Raw genomic sequence first — 15,040 nt, 5'->3', positions numbered from 1 at the left:
ACCTATGTAGATAGTGCACCAAAAACCAGACATTTGCAGCTAGAATAGTCATTTACCACATTAGCAATGTATAGAGTGTATTTATTTAAAGTTAAGACTAGTTTAAAGTTATCTTCATTGAAAAGTACAGTGCTTTTCCTTAAAAAATAAGGACATTTCAATGTGACCCCAAACTTTTGAACGGTAGTGTGTATATATATATATATATGTATACATATACTGTATATATATATATATATATATATATATATATATATATATATATATATATATATGTATATATGTGTGTGTGTGTATATATATATATATATATATATATATATATATATATATATATATATATATATATATATATATATATATATATATATATATATATATATATATATATATAAATATATATATATATACTGTTTATGGAGCATTATGAGAAAATCAGCATATACCACCAGACAAATAGCAAAATGTCTCATGCAGATGGCCTAATGAAATCAGCGTGCATCTATTTTTTCTTTTTTCTTTTTACTGCAAGCCATCAGGTTTCCAGTAATGAAGCATTGAAAACAGGCGGGTATGAAAATTGTCATCTGGTGGAAGTCAAACTCATTATTGGAATGCACCTTGACTGCATCACCCCAAAGATTGTATTCATGATACCAGATTCTGGTGGTCAACACATCCAATATGTCCTAGTCCTTAAAAGGTGTTACAATATTCTTCCAAAGCGTGTTCAATAAAGCCTCATGCGTTGGTTTATGATGTGTTGATTTAAGGGAAAATTGAGTTTGTGCCTCTGAATATCAGATGGATTCACTCACAGGAAACACATCACTTTTTTTCTGTGCTGTTCACATCTTCTCTCTTCCATGTTAGCTCTCTGCTCAGTCGAACATCACAGAGAGCCTTGCTATTTCATCCCAAATGCAATCAGTGCAAATCAATTTGCCTTCTAGTGGACTCTTTCAACAACCAGTTATTCCTTTAGGATGAGCTGCTCAAGAACAAAGTGTTCCTGTCTTTGAGGTTTTTTTTCAAGATGTTTTGTAGTCTTTCTCAGCGAACAATTAGATATTCCTTCAAGAAGAGTCGTATAAAACTCGTTGTTCCTTATAAAACAGTAATATTGATTTTGGAACAATGTTACTTAAAGACTTTCAGAGGTTTCTTTGAAGACTTTTTCAGGAAACAACTGTTGCTTCAAGAAGAGTCACTTTAAAACACGTTGTTCCTTATAAAAGACTAATGTTCTTTTGGAGCAATGTTCCTTTAAGAATTTCAGAGGTTTTTTGAAGACATTTTCAGGAATCAAAATATTCATTCAAGAAGACTCATTTAAAACACATTGTTCCTTATAAAAGACTAATATTCCTTTTGGAGCAATGTTCCGTAAAGACTTTCAAAGGTTATTTTGAAGACTTTTTCAGGAAATAAATGTTCCTTCAAGAGTCGACTAAAACACGTTGTTCCTTATAAAAGACTAATATTGCTTTTGGAGCAATGTTCCTTAAAGACTTTCAAAGGTTATTTTAAAGACTTTTTCAGGAAGCAACTGTTCCTTCAAGAAGAGTCGTCTTAAACACATTGTTCCTTATAAAATAGTAATATTCCTTTTGGAGCAATGTTCCTTAAAGACTTTCAAAGGTTATTTTAAAGACTTTTTCAGGAAGCAACTGTTCCTTTGTGAAGAGTAATCTAAAACATGTTCCTTATAAAAGACTAATGTTTCTATTGGAGCAATGTTCCTTAAAGACTTTCAAAAGTTCTTTTGAAGACTTTTTCAGGAACCGAATGTTCCTTCAAGAAGAGTCATCTAAAACACGTTGTTTCTTATAAAAGACTAATAATCCTTTTAGAGCAATGTTCCTTAAAGACTTTCAGAGGTTATTTTGAAGACTTTTTCAGAAACCAACTGTTCCTTCATGAAGAGTCATCTAAAACACAGTGTTTCCCACACATTCATTTATTTGTGGCGGCCCGCCACGAAAGAATTACGTCCGCCGCAAATAGATTTTTTTTTTTTTTTTTTTGTCCTGTCCAGCTTCTCAGGCAAATCATATAGTTGATGTAGATGCCCATATAGGCTGTTCAGATTTACTTTACAAAAGAGAAGTGTAGGATACTTCTCTTGTTGCCTTATTTGTATTTGACCACTACTGTTTTCTGTTTATTTGTTACTGACTGTGGCAGGACACCTCTGCCTCTGTTTCACTTTATGTTGCTGGTAAATAATATGGTTGTCGTAGTAGGCTAAAGTTAAATTATTTAGTATGCACTAATTAAAGGGGCAGAGCTTTAAGAGACATTTTAGCTTTTATATTTTATAAGATATATTTTTTCTAAGAACAACGATTAATAAATATATTTCAGTGAATAACTTATTGTTCAAATCTGTAAAGTGTTGTAATTATATTGTAAAATGGATGGATGGATGGATGGATGGATGGATGGATGGACGTTTAAAACAAAACTGTTATTATTAATTAGTAAGTATACATTTTTTTAGCCTTTTTAGAGAAAATCATATCATTGTAGTAAATTATGCAAATTACTCGATGATGTCATGATGACCACACCCATAGCCACGCCCATAGCCACGCCCCCACCGCCACAGGTATCTTGGCAGTTTATGGGAAACACTGAAAACCAGTTGTTCCTTATAAAGGACTAATACTAGTTTTGGAGCAATGTTCCTTAAAGACTTTCAAAGGTTCTTCTGAAGACTTTTTCCAGAACTAAATGTTCCGTTAAGAAGAGTCGTCTAAAACACGTTGTTCCTTATAAAAGACTAATATTCCTTTTGGAGCAATGTTCCTTAAAGACTTTCAAAGGTTCTTCTGAAGACTTTTTCCGGAACTAAATGTTCCGTTAAGAAGAGTCGTCTTAAACACGTTGTTCTTTATAAAAGACTAATATTTTTCGCTGATGTGTTGGATCCACTGTGGACTGGACTTTCACAATATTATGTCAGACCCACTCGACATCCATTGCTTTCGGTCTCCCCTAGAGGGGGGGGGGGGGGGGGGGTTACCCACATATGCGGTCCTCTCCAAGGTTTCTCATAGTCATTCACATTGACGTCCCACTGGGGTGAGTTTTTCCTTGCCCGTATGTGGGCTCTGTACCGAGGATGTCGTTGTGGCTTGTGCAGCCCTTTGAGACACTTGTGATTTAGGGCTATATAAATAAACATTGATTGATTGATTGATTGATATTCCTTTTGGAGCAACGTTCCTTAAAGACTTTCAAAGGTTATTTTGAAGACTTTTTTTAGGAACCAACTGTTCCGTCAAGAAGAGTCGTCTAAAACACATTGTTCCTCATGAAAGACTTTATTAATCCTCTTTAAGTCTCTTTGATGAAACGAATGTTCCGTTAAGACTTTCAGAAGTTCCTCTTGAGGACTTTCTGGGCAAGCAAATGTTCCTTCAAGCAGAATCGCTCAAGAACAAGTTCTCCTTTCCAAAAGACTTTGAAGTCTCTTTCAAGGAAAACTAATCTGCCCAGTCTTTCAGAGGCTCCTTTGTAGACGTTTTAAATTAAACAAAAATGTTCCTTCAAGAAGAGTTGTCCAGAAACAAGTGGTTTGAAATCCCTTTCAAGATCAAAGTGTCCCTTAAGCCTTTTAAAAAGTTCCTTTTAGAGTACTTTCTGAGCAAACAAATGTTCTTTCAAGAAGAGTGGTTCAAGAACCAGAGAGTTGTTACATCTTGACATTAAGGCTCCATTTGAAGCCTATTTCAAGAAGCAAATGTTCATTTTGGAGGACCTGTCAAAGAATTGAATGCCTCCTACTAGACGAGTCAATTCATAGCCACTTATTTTTTCTAGAACCTATTGTTCACATCATGAAATGCAATCGTCCTTCACAAATACACTTTGAAGGAAGCTTTGTTTCTCAGCTCTTTCAAAAACGTATGAATCTCACTTAGACTCTGTTTTAAACTAAATGTCCTAAATACTTTTTAAAAAGCGAATACCCTTTATAGTACTCATATAAACCCGAAACGTAATCTCTTGGAAGAGAACCATCCTTTCAAGATCCAGATGTTTTCTTCTTCCAAATATTATTATTGTTAGAAGGAAATGCAACTCCATCAAGAACATTTAGAAACCAAACGCTCCTTCTAAGGCAGTGGTTCTTAACCTTGTTGGAGGTACCGAACCCCACCAGTTTCATATGCACATTCACCGAACCCTTCTTTAGTGAAAAATTAAATGTTTTTTTTTTGTTTTTTTTCAAATTCAATACAAAGTTATATGTTTTTTTTTATTAGTGCAGAAAATAAACCGTGCATGCACATCACCTTGTTCAAAGAACAAAACCAACACAGTGCATGAACTCACAACAAATGACACACCTGCAAATCAGATGGAAAATTAGAGGGAACATTGTTTGGGGGTATCCATAATACTTAGACTTACACTTCTTTTTTATTGTCATTCAAATTGTAACTTTACAGTACAGATACGCCGATAGGGAGAAGTTTTTATTCACACGATTGATTGATCGAATGAAACTTTTATTAGTAGATTGCACAGTACAGTACGTATTCCGTACAATTGACCATTAAATGGTAACACCCCAATAAGTTTTTCAACTTGTTTAATTAAGTCGGGGTCCACGTTAATCAATTCATGAGTCTGGTGTGTCTTGACCGCTGCGGCGGAGGCTCTGCTGAAACCCCTGAGGCCGACTCACCGAATCCCTAGGGTTCGACCGAACCCAGGTTAAGAACCACTGTTCTAAGGTGTGCCTTCTCCACTTTGCTGTAGACTACTCGAGGTTTAATTTCGAGAAGAGTTTTGCAAAGTGTAAAAAACCTTTTGGGAATTGATTCATGGAGTTATTACAGAGCAGTGGTTTGCAATTATTTTCTGTCACGACCCCATTTGGAGACGCCCGGCCTGAATTGAAATTCTACCGAGAAGATGATAATATTTATTTATTTCCCTGAACAAACCACTGGGTGAGGTGCTTGCACCAGCATTCTGCATACCATCACTGGATTATACATTTTTATTTTTGGTTATTGTCTTTGGGTTTTTTTCCACTCCTGTCAATCTCTCCTCTACACCGCCATTGTTATGTACTAAACAGGCAGCCTGTTGATTAGTTTGAGCACTAGGTAGAGCAGGGGTGTCCAAACTTTTTCCACTGAGGGCCGCACACGGAAAAATTTAAGCATGCGGGGGCCATTTTGATATTTTTCATTTTCAAACCTTAACAAAATATATGGATGCTTTTTTTTTTTTGTAACCTTTAGGGCTACCGGGGACCATAAAGGGTCTCAGTCATTAAAATGTTAAAAATAAGTCAAATTATTATTATTTTTTATTTAACGCTTACAGTAAATCTCTATATCAACTTCAGGTTGATATAAAGTAAAAAAAAAAAAAAAGGTTTTATGCCTTTTGCTGTCAAAGACAACTTTGTTTTTTATAGTAAAACTGAAATATGCAGCGTTTAGTATTAGATCCTTAAAAGATCAATAATGCAGGACACCATTGATTTTAATTATTTAATATTTTTGAGTAATCACAGTGAAAAGTTAAATAAAATCCTACTAAATATATTCGGGATCCAAAAGGTCCCCCACTCATAAAGTGATACATTTTTATTAGTTTTTTTTACTTTTAACACTTAAATTACGAGATCAACTTCAGATATATCTGTCGATTTTACGTTTTAACTATTATTTTGTCTGTTTTATGCTCTTTTGTCGAATAAAACTTTGATGTTTTTATATGGCAACCACACAATATATGCAATATTTTTTCCACATAAAACATTTTAAAGTGATATTTTTTAAGTAATAATTCATTATAACATAGATTTTTAGTATTTTTTTTTTTTTTAGCAATGGCAAAAAAAAAGAACAATAAACAAAGACAAAAGAAAGAAAAAAACAGCCTGCATGGCAGCTTTGTGTCAACATTGCAACTTTTTCTTGTTAGATTTCACCTCATTCCACTTTTTTTAAATGTTTTTATTTTTATTTTTGCAATATTATCAATTTTGCAATTTTTGCAGAATGTGTGGCGGGCCGGTAAACAATTAGCTGCGGGCCGCACTTTGGACACCCCTGATGTAGAGGCTTGTGTATTGTTCAAGGACGGATAAAGAAGCTAATACTGAAAGTCGCCCTGCCTCTAATGCCCTCTTTCACTATATTGCAGTAGATGATATTAGCCCCAGAACACAGCCCTGCTACATAATATTGATATTGATATTGGATATAGGTCCGAAATTATCGAAAGATAAAAAGATAGGCTTGCATATAAAATCTCCGATACAAGCAGTCCTGTTTACTTGTGCAAAGCTGGACAGACAGTTAACATCTGAATGTCCTCCAATAAGAACGCACTGTATTTTCTTGTATTTTAGTCAAGTATTTTACAAAATGTAAACATGGCAGGCTTAAAGGAGCTACACAATAGTTACTGGGCACAATTTGGAATAAATTCCTCAAAAATCTACACACAATACGCCATAAAGACAATCTGAAAATGTTTTTTTTTTTTCTTTCTAATTTTATTAAAAATAAATCCAAGATGTCTCTGTACATTGCTGCAATTATCTAGTCAGGGAGGCAACCAAGAACCCAATGGTCACTCTGTCAGAGCTACAGCATTCCTCTGTGGAGAGAGGAGAGAACCTTCCAGAAGGACAACCATCTCTGCAGCAAACCACCAAAATGGCCTGTACGGTACAATGGCCAGACGGAAGCCATTTCTGAGTAAAAAGTTAGCCCAAATGCACCTGAAATACTCTCAGACCATTAGAAACAACATTCTCTGGTTTGACGAGACAAAGACTGAACTCGTTGGTGTGGATGCCAGAAGTTTGGAGGAAACCAGGCACGGCTCATCACCAGGCCAATACCATCCATACAGTGAAGCATGGTGGTGACAGCATCATGCTGTGGGAATGGTTTTCTGGGAGACTAGTCAGGATAGAGGGAAAAATGAATGCAGCAATGTAGAGAGACATCCCGGATGAAAACCAACGCTTGCAATCCAACTTGATGGAGCTTGTGAGGTGTTGCAAAGAGGAATGGGAAAAACTGTCCAAAGATAGGTGTGCCAAGAGTGTGACCTTGTATTCAAAAAGACTTGAGGCCGTAATTGCTGCCAGAGGTGCATCAACAAAGTTTTGCGCAAAGGCTGTTTTAGTTTGTTTTTTTAATACATTTGCAAAATGTTTTAAAAATAAAATATTTTCACATTGTCAATGGGGATTTGTGTGTATAATTTAAAAAAAAATAAGCATTTATTCCATTTTGGAATAAGGCTGTAACTAGAGATGTCCGATAATGGCTTTTTTGCCGATATCCGATATTGTCCAACTCTTAATTACCGATTCCGATATCAACCGATACCGATATATACAGTCGTGGAATTAACACATTATTGTGCCTAATTTTGTTGTGATGCCCCGCTGGATGCATTAAACAATGTAACAAGGTTTTACAAAATAAATCAACTCAAGTTATGGAAAAAAATGCCAACATGGCACTGCCATATTTATTATTGAAGTCACAACGTGCATTATTTTTTTTAACATGCTTCAAAACAGCAGCTTGGAATTTAGGACATGCTCTCCCTGAGAGAGCATGAGGAGGTTGAGGTGGGCGGGATTGGGGGCGGCGGAGTTTTAGGGGGTAGCGGGGGGTGTATATTGTAGCGTCCCGGAAGAGTTAGTGTTGCAAAGGGTTCTGGGTATTTGTTCTGTTGTGTTTATGTTGTGTTACGGTGCGGATGTTCTCCCGAAATGTGTTTTTCATTCTTGTTTGGTGTGGGTTCACAGTGTGGTGCATATTTGAAACAGTGTTAAAGTTGTTCATACGGCCACCCTCAGTGTAACCTGTATGGCTGTTGAGCAAGTATGCATTGCATTCACTTGTGTGTGTGAAAAGCCGTAGATATTATGTGATTGGGCCGGCACGCAAAGGCAGTGCCTTTAAGGTTTACTGGCACTCTGTACTTCTCCCTACGTCCGTGTACCACTCCGTACAGCGGCGTTTTAAAAAGTCATAAATTTTACTTTTTGAAACCGATACCCATAATTTCCGATATAACATTTTAAAGCATTTATCCGGCCGATAATATCGGCAGTCCGATATTATCGGACATCTCTAGCTGTAACATAACAAAATGTGGAAAATAGAAACGCTGTGAATACTTTCCGGATGCACTGTACACAGACAATAGCACACAAGTTAATAAACATGTAATAAGAGTACATACTCCAACAATATTGCAGTCTGAAACACGACATTCGTCAACACAAACAGGTATCAACTACATATAGTTCAAAATTACTCAGATACAAAGTCTTCGAGGTAGAAGCATACAAGAACGTGTCCAGTCATTCAACTAACTGCGTCATGAGCTTAAAGGGGTCAAATTATGATATTTTTTTTCCTACATTTAAAACGCTAATTTGTGGTCTACATAACATGTAAAGGCCTACAGAAATGAATTTTTTTTATTTAAACGGGGATAGCAGATCCATTCTATGTGTCATACTTGATCATTTCGCGATATTGCCATATTTTTGCTGAAAGGATTTAGTAGAGAACAACTACGATAAAGGTCGCTGATAAAAAAAAAAAGCCTTGCCTTTACCGGAAGTAGCGTGATGTCACCGGAGGAAAGACACCTCACATTTTCCCATTGTTTACAATGCAGCGAGAGAGATTCGGACCGAGAAAGCGACGATTACCCCATTAATTTGAGCGAGGATGAAAGATTTGTGGATGAGGAAAGTGAGAGTGAAGGACTACAGTGCAGTGCAGGACGTATCTTTTTTCGCTCTGACCGTACCTTAGGTACAAGCTGGTTCATTGGATTCCACACCTTCTCCTTTTTCTATTGTGGATCACGGATTTGTATTTTAAACCACCTCGGATACTACATCCTCTTGAAAATGAGAGTCGAGAAAGCGAAATGGACATTCACAGTGACTTTTATCTCACGACAATACATCGGCGAAGCTCTTTAGCTACTGAGCTAACGTGATAGCATCGGGCTCAAATGCAGATAGAAACAAAAGAAATAAACCCCTGACTGGAAGGATAGACAGAAGATCAACAATACTATTAAACCATGGACATGTAACTACACGGTTAATAATTCCCAGCTTGGCGAAGCTTAACAATGCTGTTGCTAACGACGCCATTGAAGCTAACTTAGCAACGGGATCTCACAGAGCTATGATAAAAACATTAGCGCTCCACCTACGCCAGCCCTCATCTGCTCATCAACACCCGTGCTCACCTGCGTTCCAGAGATCGACGGAAGGACGAAGGACTTCACCCGATCATCCGTGCGGTCGGCGGCTAGCGTCAGCTAGCGCGTCTGCTATCCAAGTCAAAGTCCTCCTGGTTGTGTTGCTACAGCCAGCCGCTAATACACCGATCCCACCTACAGCTTTCTTCTTTGCAGTCTTCATTGTTCATTAAACAAATTGCAAAAGATTCACCAACACAGATGTCCAGAATACTGTGGAATTTTGAGATGAAAACAGAGCTTTTTTGTATTGGATTCAATGGGGTACCAATACTTCCGTTTAACTAGTGACGTCACGCGCATACGTCATCATATCGAAACGTTTTCAACCGGAAGTTTAGCGGGAAATTTAAAATTGCACTTTATAAGTTAACCCGCATGTGTTGCAATGTTAAGATTTCATCATTGATATATAAACTATCAGACTGTGTGGTCGGTAGTAGTGGGTTTCAGTAGGCCTTTAATGGTGGTTCTTTGCTCAAAATGTTGCATAGGTTATGTTTTACAGACCATCTTTAAGCCGCTTTCTGACCATCTCTACAGGATGCACTGTGTTGTAGTTTTTAGCCCTTAAATATGGAGTCTACTGACAGATATAAGTTAGAACTATAAGCTACTTTGTATTAGAAATGGCAACAGCGCAGGATGCATGTGCATGTACGAGCCAGTCTGGCCCACAACAAGAGGATAGCGAAAAAGAAGGAGCTTGATATGGGCATCTACATCAACTATATGATTTGCCTGAAAAGCTGGACAGGACAAAAAAAAAAAAAGGAGGAGCTTGTTGACAACAATGTCGGACTACGGTGGCGTACTCGCGCAAAGTTCTTTGTGGAACCTTTTACCATATATGGATATATCCGTTGATGTAACCAGGGACAAATACATTGCCAGTGACTCAAATTTCAAACGGCTCATCAATATCTCCGCCATGACTCCATGGTTTGATTTTCAATTTTCAGGACTTAATACACACAAACAGGTACTAATTGGTAAGAACAATTGTTTTGTAGTTTTTTATAGTTAAAAACATCTTCTGAATGTTACAAATGTTCATACACAAAGAAAATGGCAAATGGGTCAAGTGTGTATGTGTCAGTGTCTGGAGTCAAAATAATTCACCATGGCTTGTATTCAAGATGTCTACCGTATTTTTCGGACTATAAGTCTGCAGTTTTTTTCATAGTTTGGCCGGGGTGTGACTTATACTCAGGAGCGACTTATGTGTGAAATTATTAACACATTACCGTAAAATATCAAATAATAATATTTAGCTCATTCACGTAAGAGACTAGACCAGGGGTGTCCAAACTTTTTCCACTGAGGGCCGCACACTGAAAAATCAAAGCAAGCGGGGGCCATTTTGATATTTTTTTATTTTAAAAACCAATACAATATATGTATAAAAAATATACATTAAGGTCTCCACTCAGGCTTGATCCCGGGGACCCCAAAGGGTTTTGGTCCCAAAAATATTTAAAATGTGTCATTATTCAGTATTATTATCTCTAGATCAACATTAGGTCTATCTGTCAATGTAACGTTTTTAAAGATTTAAGTCGTATGCTCTTTTTGTCAAAGAAAACCCTGTTATTTTTATGGAAAAAACACAAAATATGCAATATTTTCACCCAATAAAATTTTTAAGAGGAATATTTCAGATTATATAATAATTGGAGCCTTAAAAAGGTCAATAACTCATAACACCATTGATTTTAATTCATTATTATTTTTTGAGCAATGACACTTAAAAACAAATCACACAAAAATTATGGGGGAACCAAAAGGGTCCTACTCATTCAAGTGTTAAAAAATAAATTATACATTTTCTTTACTGTTTACTTTTAACACAATAATCTCGAGATCAACTTCAGATCCATCCGTCAATTATACGTTGTATTGTTGTTTATGTTTTTTGTTTGTTTGTTACGGCGTGGCGAAGTTGGTAGAGTGGCCGTGCCAGCAATCGGAGGGTTGCTGGTTACTGGGGTTCAATCCCCACCTTCTACCATCCTAGTCACGTCCGTTGTGTCCTTGGGCAAGACACTTCACCCTTGCTCCTGATGGGTGCTGGTAGCGTCTTGCATGGCAGCTCCCTCCATCAGTGTGTGAATGTGTGTGTGAATGGGTGAATGTGGAAATACTGTCAAAGCGCTTTGAGTACCTTGAAGGTAGAAAAGCGCTACACAAGTATAACCCATTTATCATTATTTATCTTTAAAAAAAAAAAAAAAAAAAAAAAGCTCAATTTTTTATATGGCAAACACAAAATATGCAACATTTTCCCAAAAAAATATCTCAAAGTGCAATATTTAATGTGACGTTATTGGAGCCTTGGATAGGTCAATAATTCATAACAACATTGATTTTGATTCATTATTATTTTTTAAAGAAAGAAACAGCCTGCATGGCAGCTTTGTGTTATTAAAGTAAACATTGCAACATTTTCTTGTTACATTTCACCTGTTTGGTCTTTCATACCACTTTTTATGTTTTAAATTTGTTTAATCATATTTTAAAATGGGCTGTGGGGCCATTAAAAAATGACCTGCGGGCCGCAAATGGGCCCCGGGCCGCACTTTGGACATCCCTGGACTAGACGTATAAGATTTCATGGGATTTAGCGATTAGGAGTGACAGATTGTTTGGTAAACGTATAGCGTGTTCTATATGTTATAGTTATTTGAATGACTCTTACCATAATATGTTACGTTAACATACCAGGCACGTTCTCAGTTGGTTATTTATGCCTCATATAACGTACACTTATTCAGCCTGTTGTTCACTATTCTTTATTTATTTAAATTGCCTTTCAAATGTCTATTCTTGGTGTTGGGTTTTATCAAATAAATTTCCCCAAAAAATGCGACTTATACTCCAGTGCGTCTTATATATGTTTTTTTCCTTCTTTATTATGCATTTTCGGCAGGTGCGACTTATACTCCGGTGCGACTTATACTCCGAAAAATAGGGTATAAGCCGGCCGCACAACAATCCGCATGACCCCATATCCCCTTAAAAAGACGTGCAGCGTCGTTCGAGTGCAACATCCAAGTCGACGGGATCAATACAGCGTTAGCATATTAACGATGCTTTGGTTTCATCCTGACAGAGCGTCGGACCGGCCCACCTCCGCCAGTACACGGCCAACCCGGCCATGCTGATGAAGTCCATCGCCAACATGAGCGGCCCCAACGGGTTGATCTCGCGGAATCAGCTGACCACCATCAACCAGTCGCATCTCAACGCGCAGCTGAACCTGAGCATGGGCGGACACAGCATCGCCCACACCTCGCCGTCGCCGCCGGCCAGCAAGTCGGCCACGCCGTCGCCTTCCAGCTCTATCAACGAAGACGAACAGGACGACGGCCACAGGGTAAGGAAATAGTCAGAAGTCGTCATGTACAGTACAGGCCAAAAGTGTGCACACACCTTTTCATTTCAATGCCTTTTCTTTATTTTCATGACTATTTACAGTCGTGGTCAAAAGTTTACATACGCTTGTAAAGAACATAATGTCATGGCTGTCTTGAGTTTCCAATAATTTGGCTTTCACTCGCTGGCGTGAGTTCAAAGGGGAGGAGGGATTTTCGGTCGATGCTGCTTTGGCTCTGTTCTTGCTGAACTAGTAAGTGACTAGGGATGATGTTCGAAACCGGTTCTCCCGGTTGTTCGATAAGAAAAGAACCGGTCGATAAGAAAAGAACAGATTCCATGGATTCGAATCCCTTTTTTGAGAACCGGTTCCCGTTATCGAGCCCACTAAAGATTTGGTTCTTTATTCGAATCCCTGGGAACGAATCCCGTCCCACAAGAAATGCCCTGTGGGACATCACAGGAAATGACGTAGCTCAGTCTAATGACTGAGCTACGTCATTTCCTGTGATGTCACACAAGCAGCAAAAATAATGGACCGGAAAAAACGCCTCAAGGCATGGCTATTCACCTATAGTGATCACAGAGACAGGTTGTTTTTGTGTTACTGTATATATTTGTTTTTCTGAAAAATCCCACTTAATATACTTTGGGTAACAACAGTCAATATGTATTTATTTTATTTTTCTAGGGGGGTAACAGTCAATATTTATTTATTTATTTTATTTTATTTTTTTCTTATAAAATAAAAGTGAGCTTTTGTTAAACCAAATATTGTGGGTTTTTTCCATACACAACAACCTATCTGGATTCGATAAGAGAATCAATAAGGAATTGGTTCGATAAGAGGATTCGATAACGGGCTCGAACTCGATAATTTTTTATCAAACATCATCCCTATAAGTCAGTGGTCCCCCAATGTACAAGAAATATTTTTTTTTTTTTTTTTTTTTTTTTTTTTTTTTAAATTAAATGTTGTGAGTTCAAACCCCGGCCGGGTCATACCAAAGACTATAAAAATGGGACCCATTACCTCCCTGCTTGGCACTCAGCATCAAGGGTTGGAATTGGGGGTTAAATCACCAAAAAGGATTCCCGGGCGCGGCTTCGCTGCTGCCCACTGCTCCCCTCACCTCCCAGGGGGTGATCAAGGGGATGGGTCAAATGCCGAGGACAAATTTCACCACACCTAGTGTGTGTGTGACAATCATTGGTACTTTAACTTTAACTTTAAATCAACATAAAAAACACAATAAATACATTATATATCAATATAGATCAATACAGTCTGCAGGGATGCAGTCCATAAGCACACATGATTGTATTTCTTTATGAAAAAAAAAAAAAAAAAAAAAAAATTACCCCCCCCCCCCCCCCCCCCCAGGTCCGTGGGACAAATTTTCAAGCATTTACCGGTCCGCAGCTACAAAAAGGTAGGGGACCACTGATATAAGTGACTTTCGATGCGCAAGGGAAAATTATAAATGCTATCGGAAATTTGCGCGGTAGCAATAAATAGCCACCACACTACTTCCTTCGAAAAAAACTCTCCCGTTGGTCTTTCTTTGCTTCTTTGCTATCAGCATAGCTATTAGTGACCTAATATTCGTGCCAATATTACAGCGGACATCATGTCAGTTTGACGCTTCATGCGCTAGGAAACGTGGTCTTACTTTTGGCAAAACACTCCAGCTTTAGTCCACTAGTCAACCAAAAACTGAAAGGTCTTAAGTGGGGCTTTAGAAAAAAGCGGAGCATTCCTGCAACTCTGACAAAATAAATAGCCCAAAATCAAATGTCTTTTGTCAGAGTGTCCTTAGCTTTCTGGAAATGTGTCCCCCAAAACAATTTAGTGAAATATCCCTGCAATGAACCAACTATAAAAATGGTGGATCTACTTACAAAATTACCAAGGGATCAAGTACTTATTTCCCGCCAGGTATGAACTGTTAGCATCGGCACGTTTTCACCACATGATCGGCAAATATGTCCATGGGTTTCAGGTGGTCGGCGAAAAGCGCCCGGCGCCCGTGGATCCCGCCAAGAAGCCCAAGACTCCCAAGAAGAAGAAGAAGAAAGACCCCAACGAGCCCCAGAAGCCGGTGTCGGCTTACGCGCTGTTCTTCCGAGACACGCAGGCCGCCATCAAGGGCCAGAACCCCAACGCCACGTTCGGGGAAGTGTCCAAGATAGTGGCGTCCATGTGGGACGGTCTCGGGGAGGAGCAGAAGCAGGTACGTGGAACTAATTGTGAAAAGTGGTATTAGTTCGTAGAGCACTCACCGATGTTTGACCTACGTCATTTCCGACATAGGTCGATATTTCACGATATTTCACGAGTGGTTCAACTATGCACAAACAACAACTTTGGTGT

General features: G+C 38.1%; 1 protein-coding gene across 2 annotated transcripts in view; it reads left to right on the top strand.

Moving 5' to 3' along the window:
* Positions 1-15,040, top strand: part of LOC133662748 (TOX high mobility group box family member 3-like) — a 165,773-nt gene that overhangs the window by 146,414 nt on the left and 4,319 nt on the right. For both annotated transcript variants that reach the window (XM_062066882.1, XM_062066890.1), the window contains exons 4-5: positions 12,404-12,667; positions 14,670-14,900. In XM_062066882.1, coding sequence (XP_061922866.1) covers positions 12,404-12,667; positions 14,670-14,900 — 495 coding nt within the window. The remainder of the gene's footprint in view (positions 1-12,403; positions 12,668-14,669; positions 14,901-15,040) is intronic.

The sequence above is a fragment of the Entelurus aequoreus genome, linkage group LG02 (genome assembly GCF_033978785.1).
Source record: "Entelurus aequoreus isolate RoL-2023_Sb linkage group LG02, RoL_Eaeq_v1.1, whole genome shotgun sequence".
Taxonomy (NCBI): Eukaryota; Metazoa; Chordata; class Actinopteri; order Syngnathiformes; family Syngnathidae; genus Entelurus; species Entelurus aequoreus.
The sequence above is the reverse complement of the archived record's forward strand: the minus strand, read 5'-3'. Positions and strand labels throughout refer to the sequence as shown.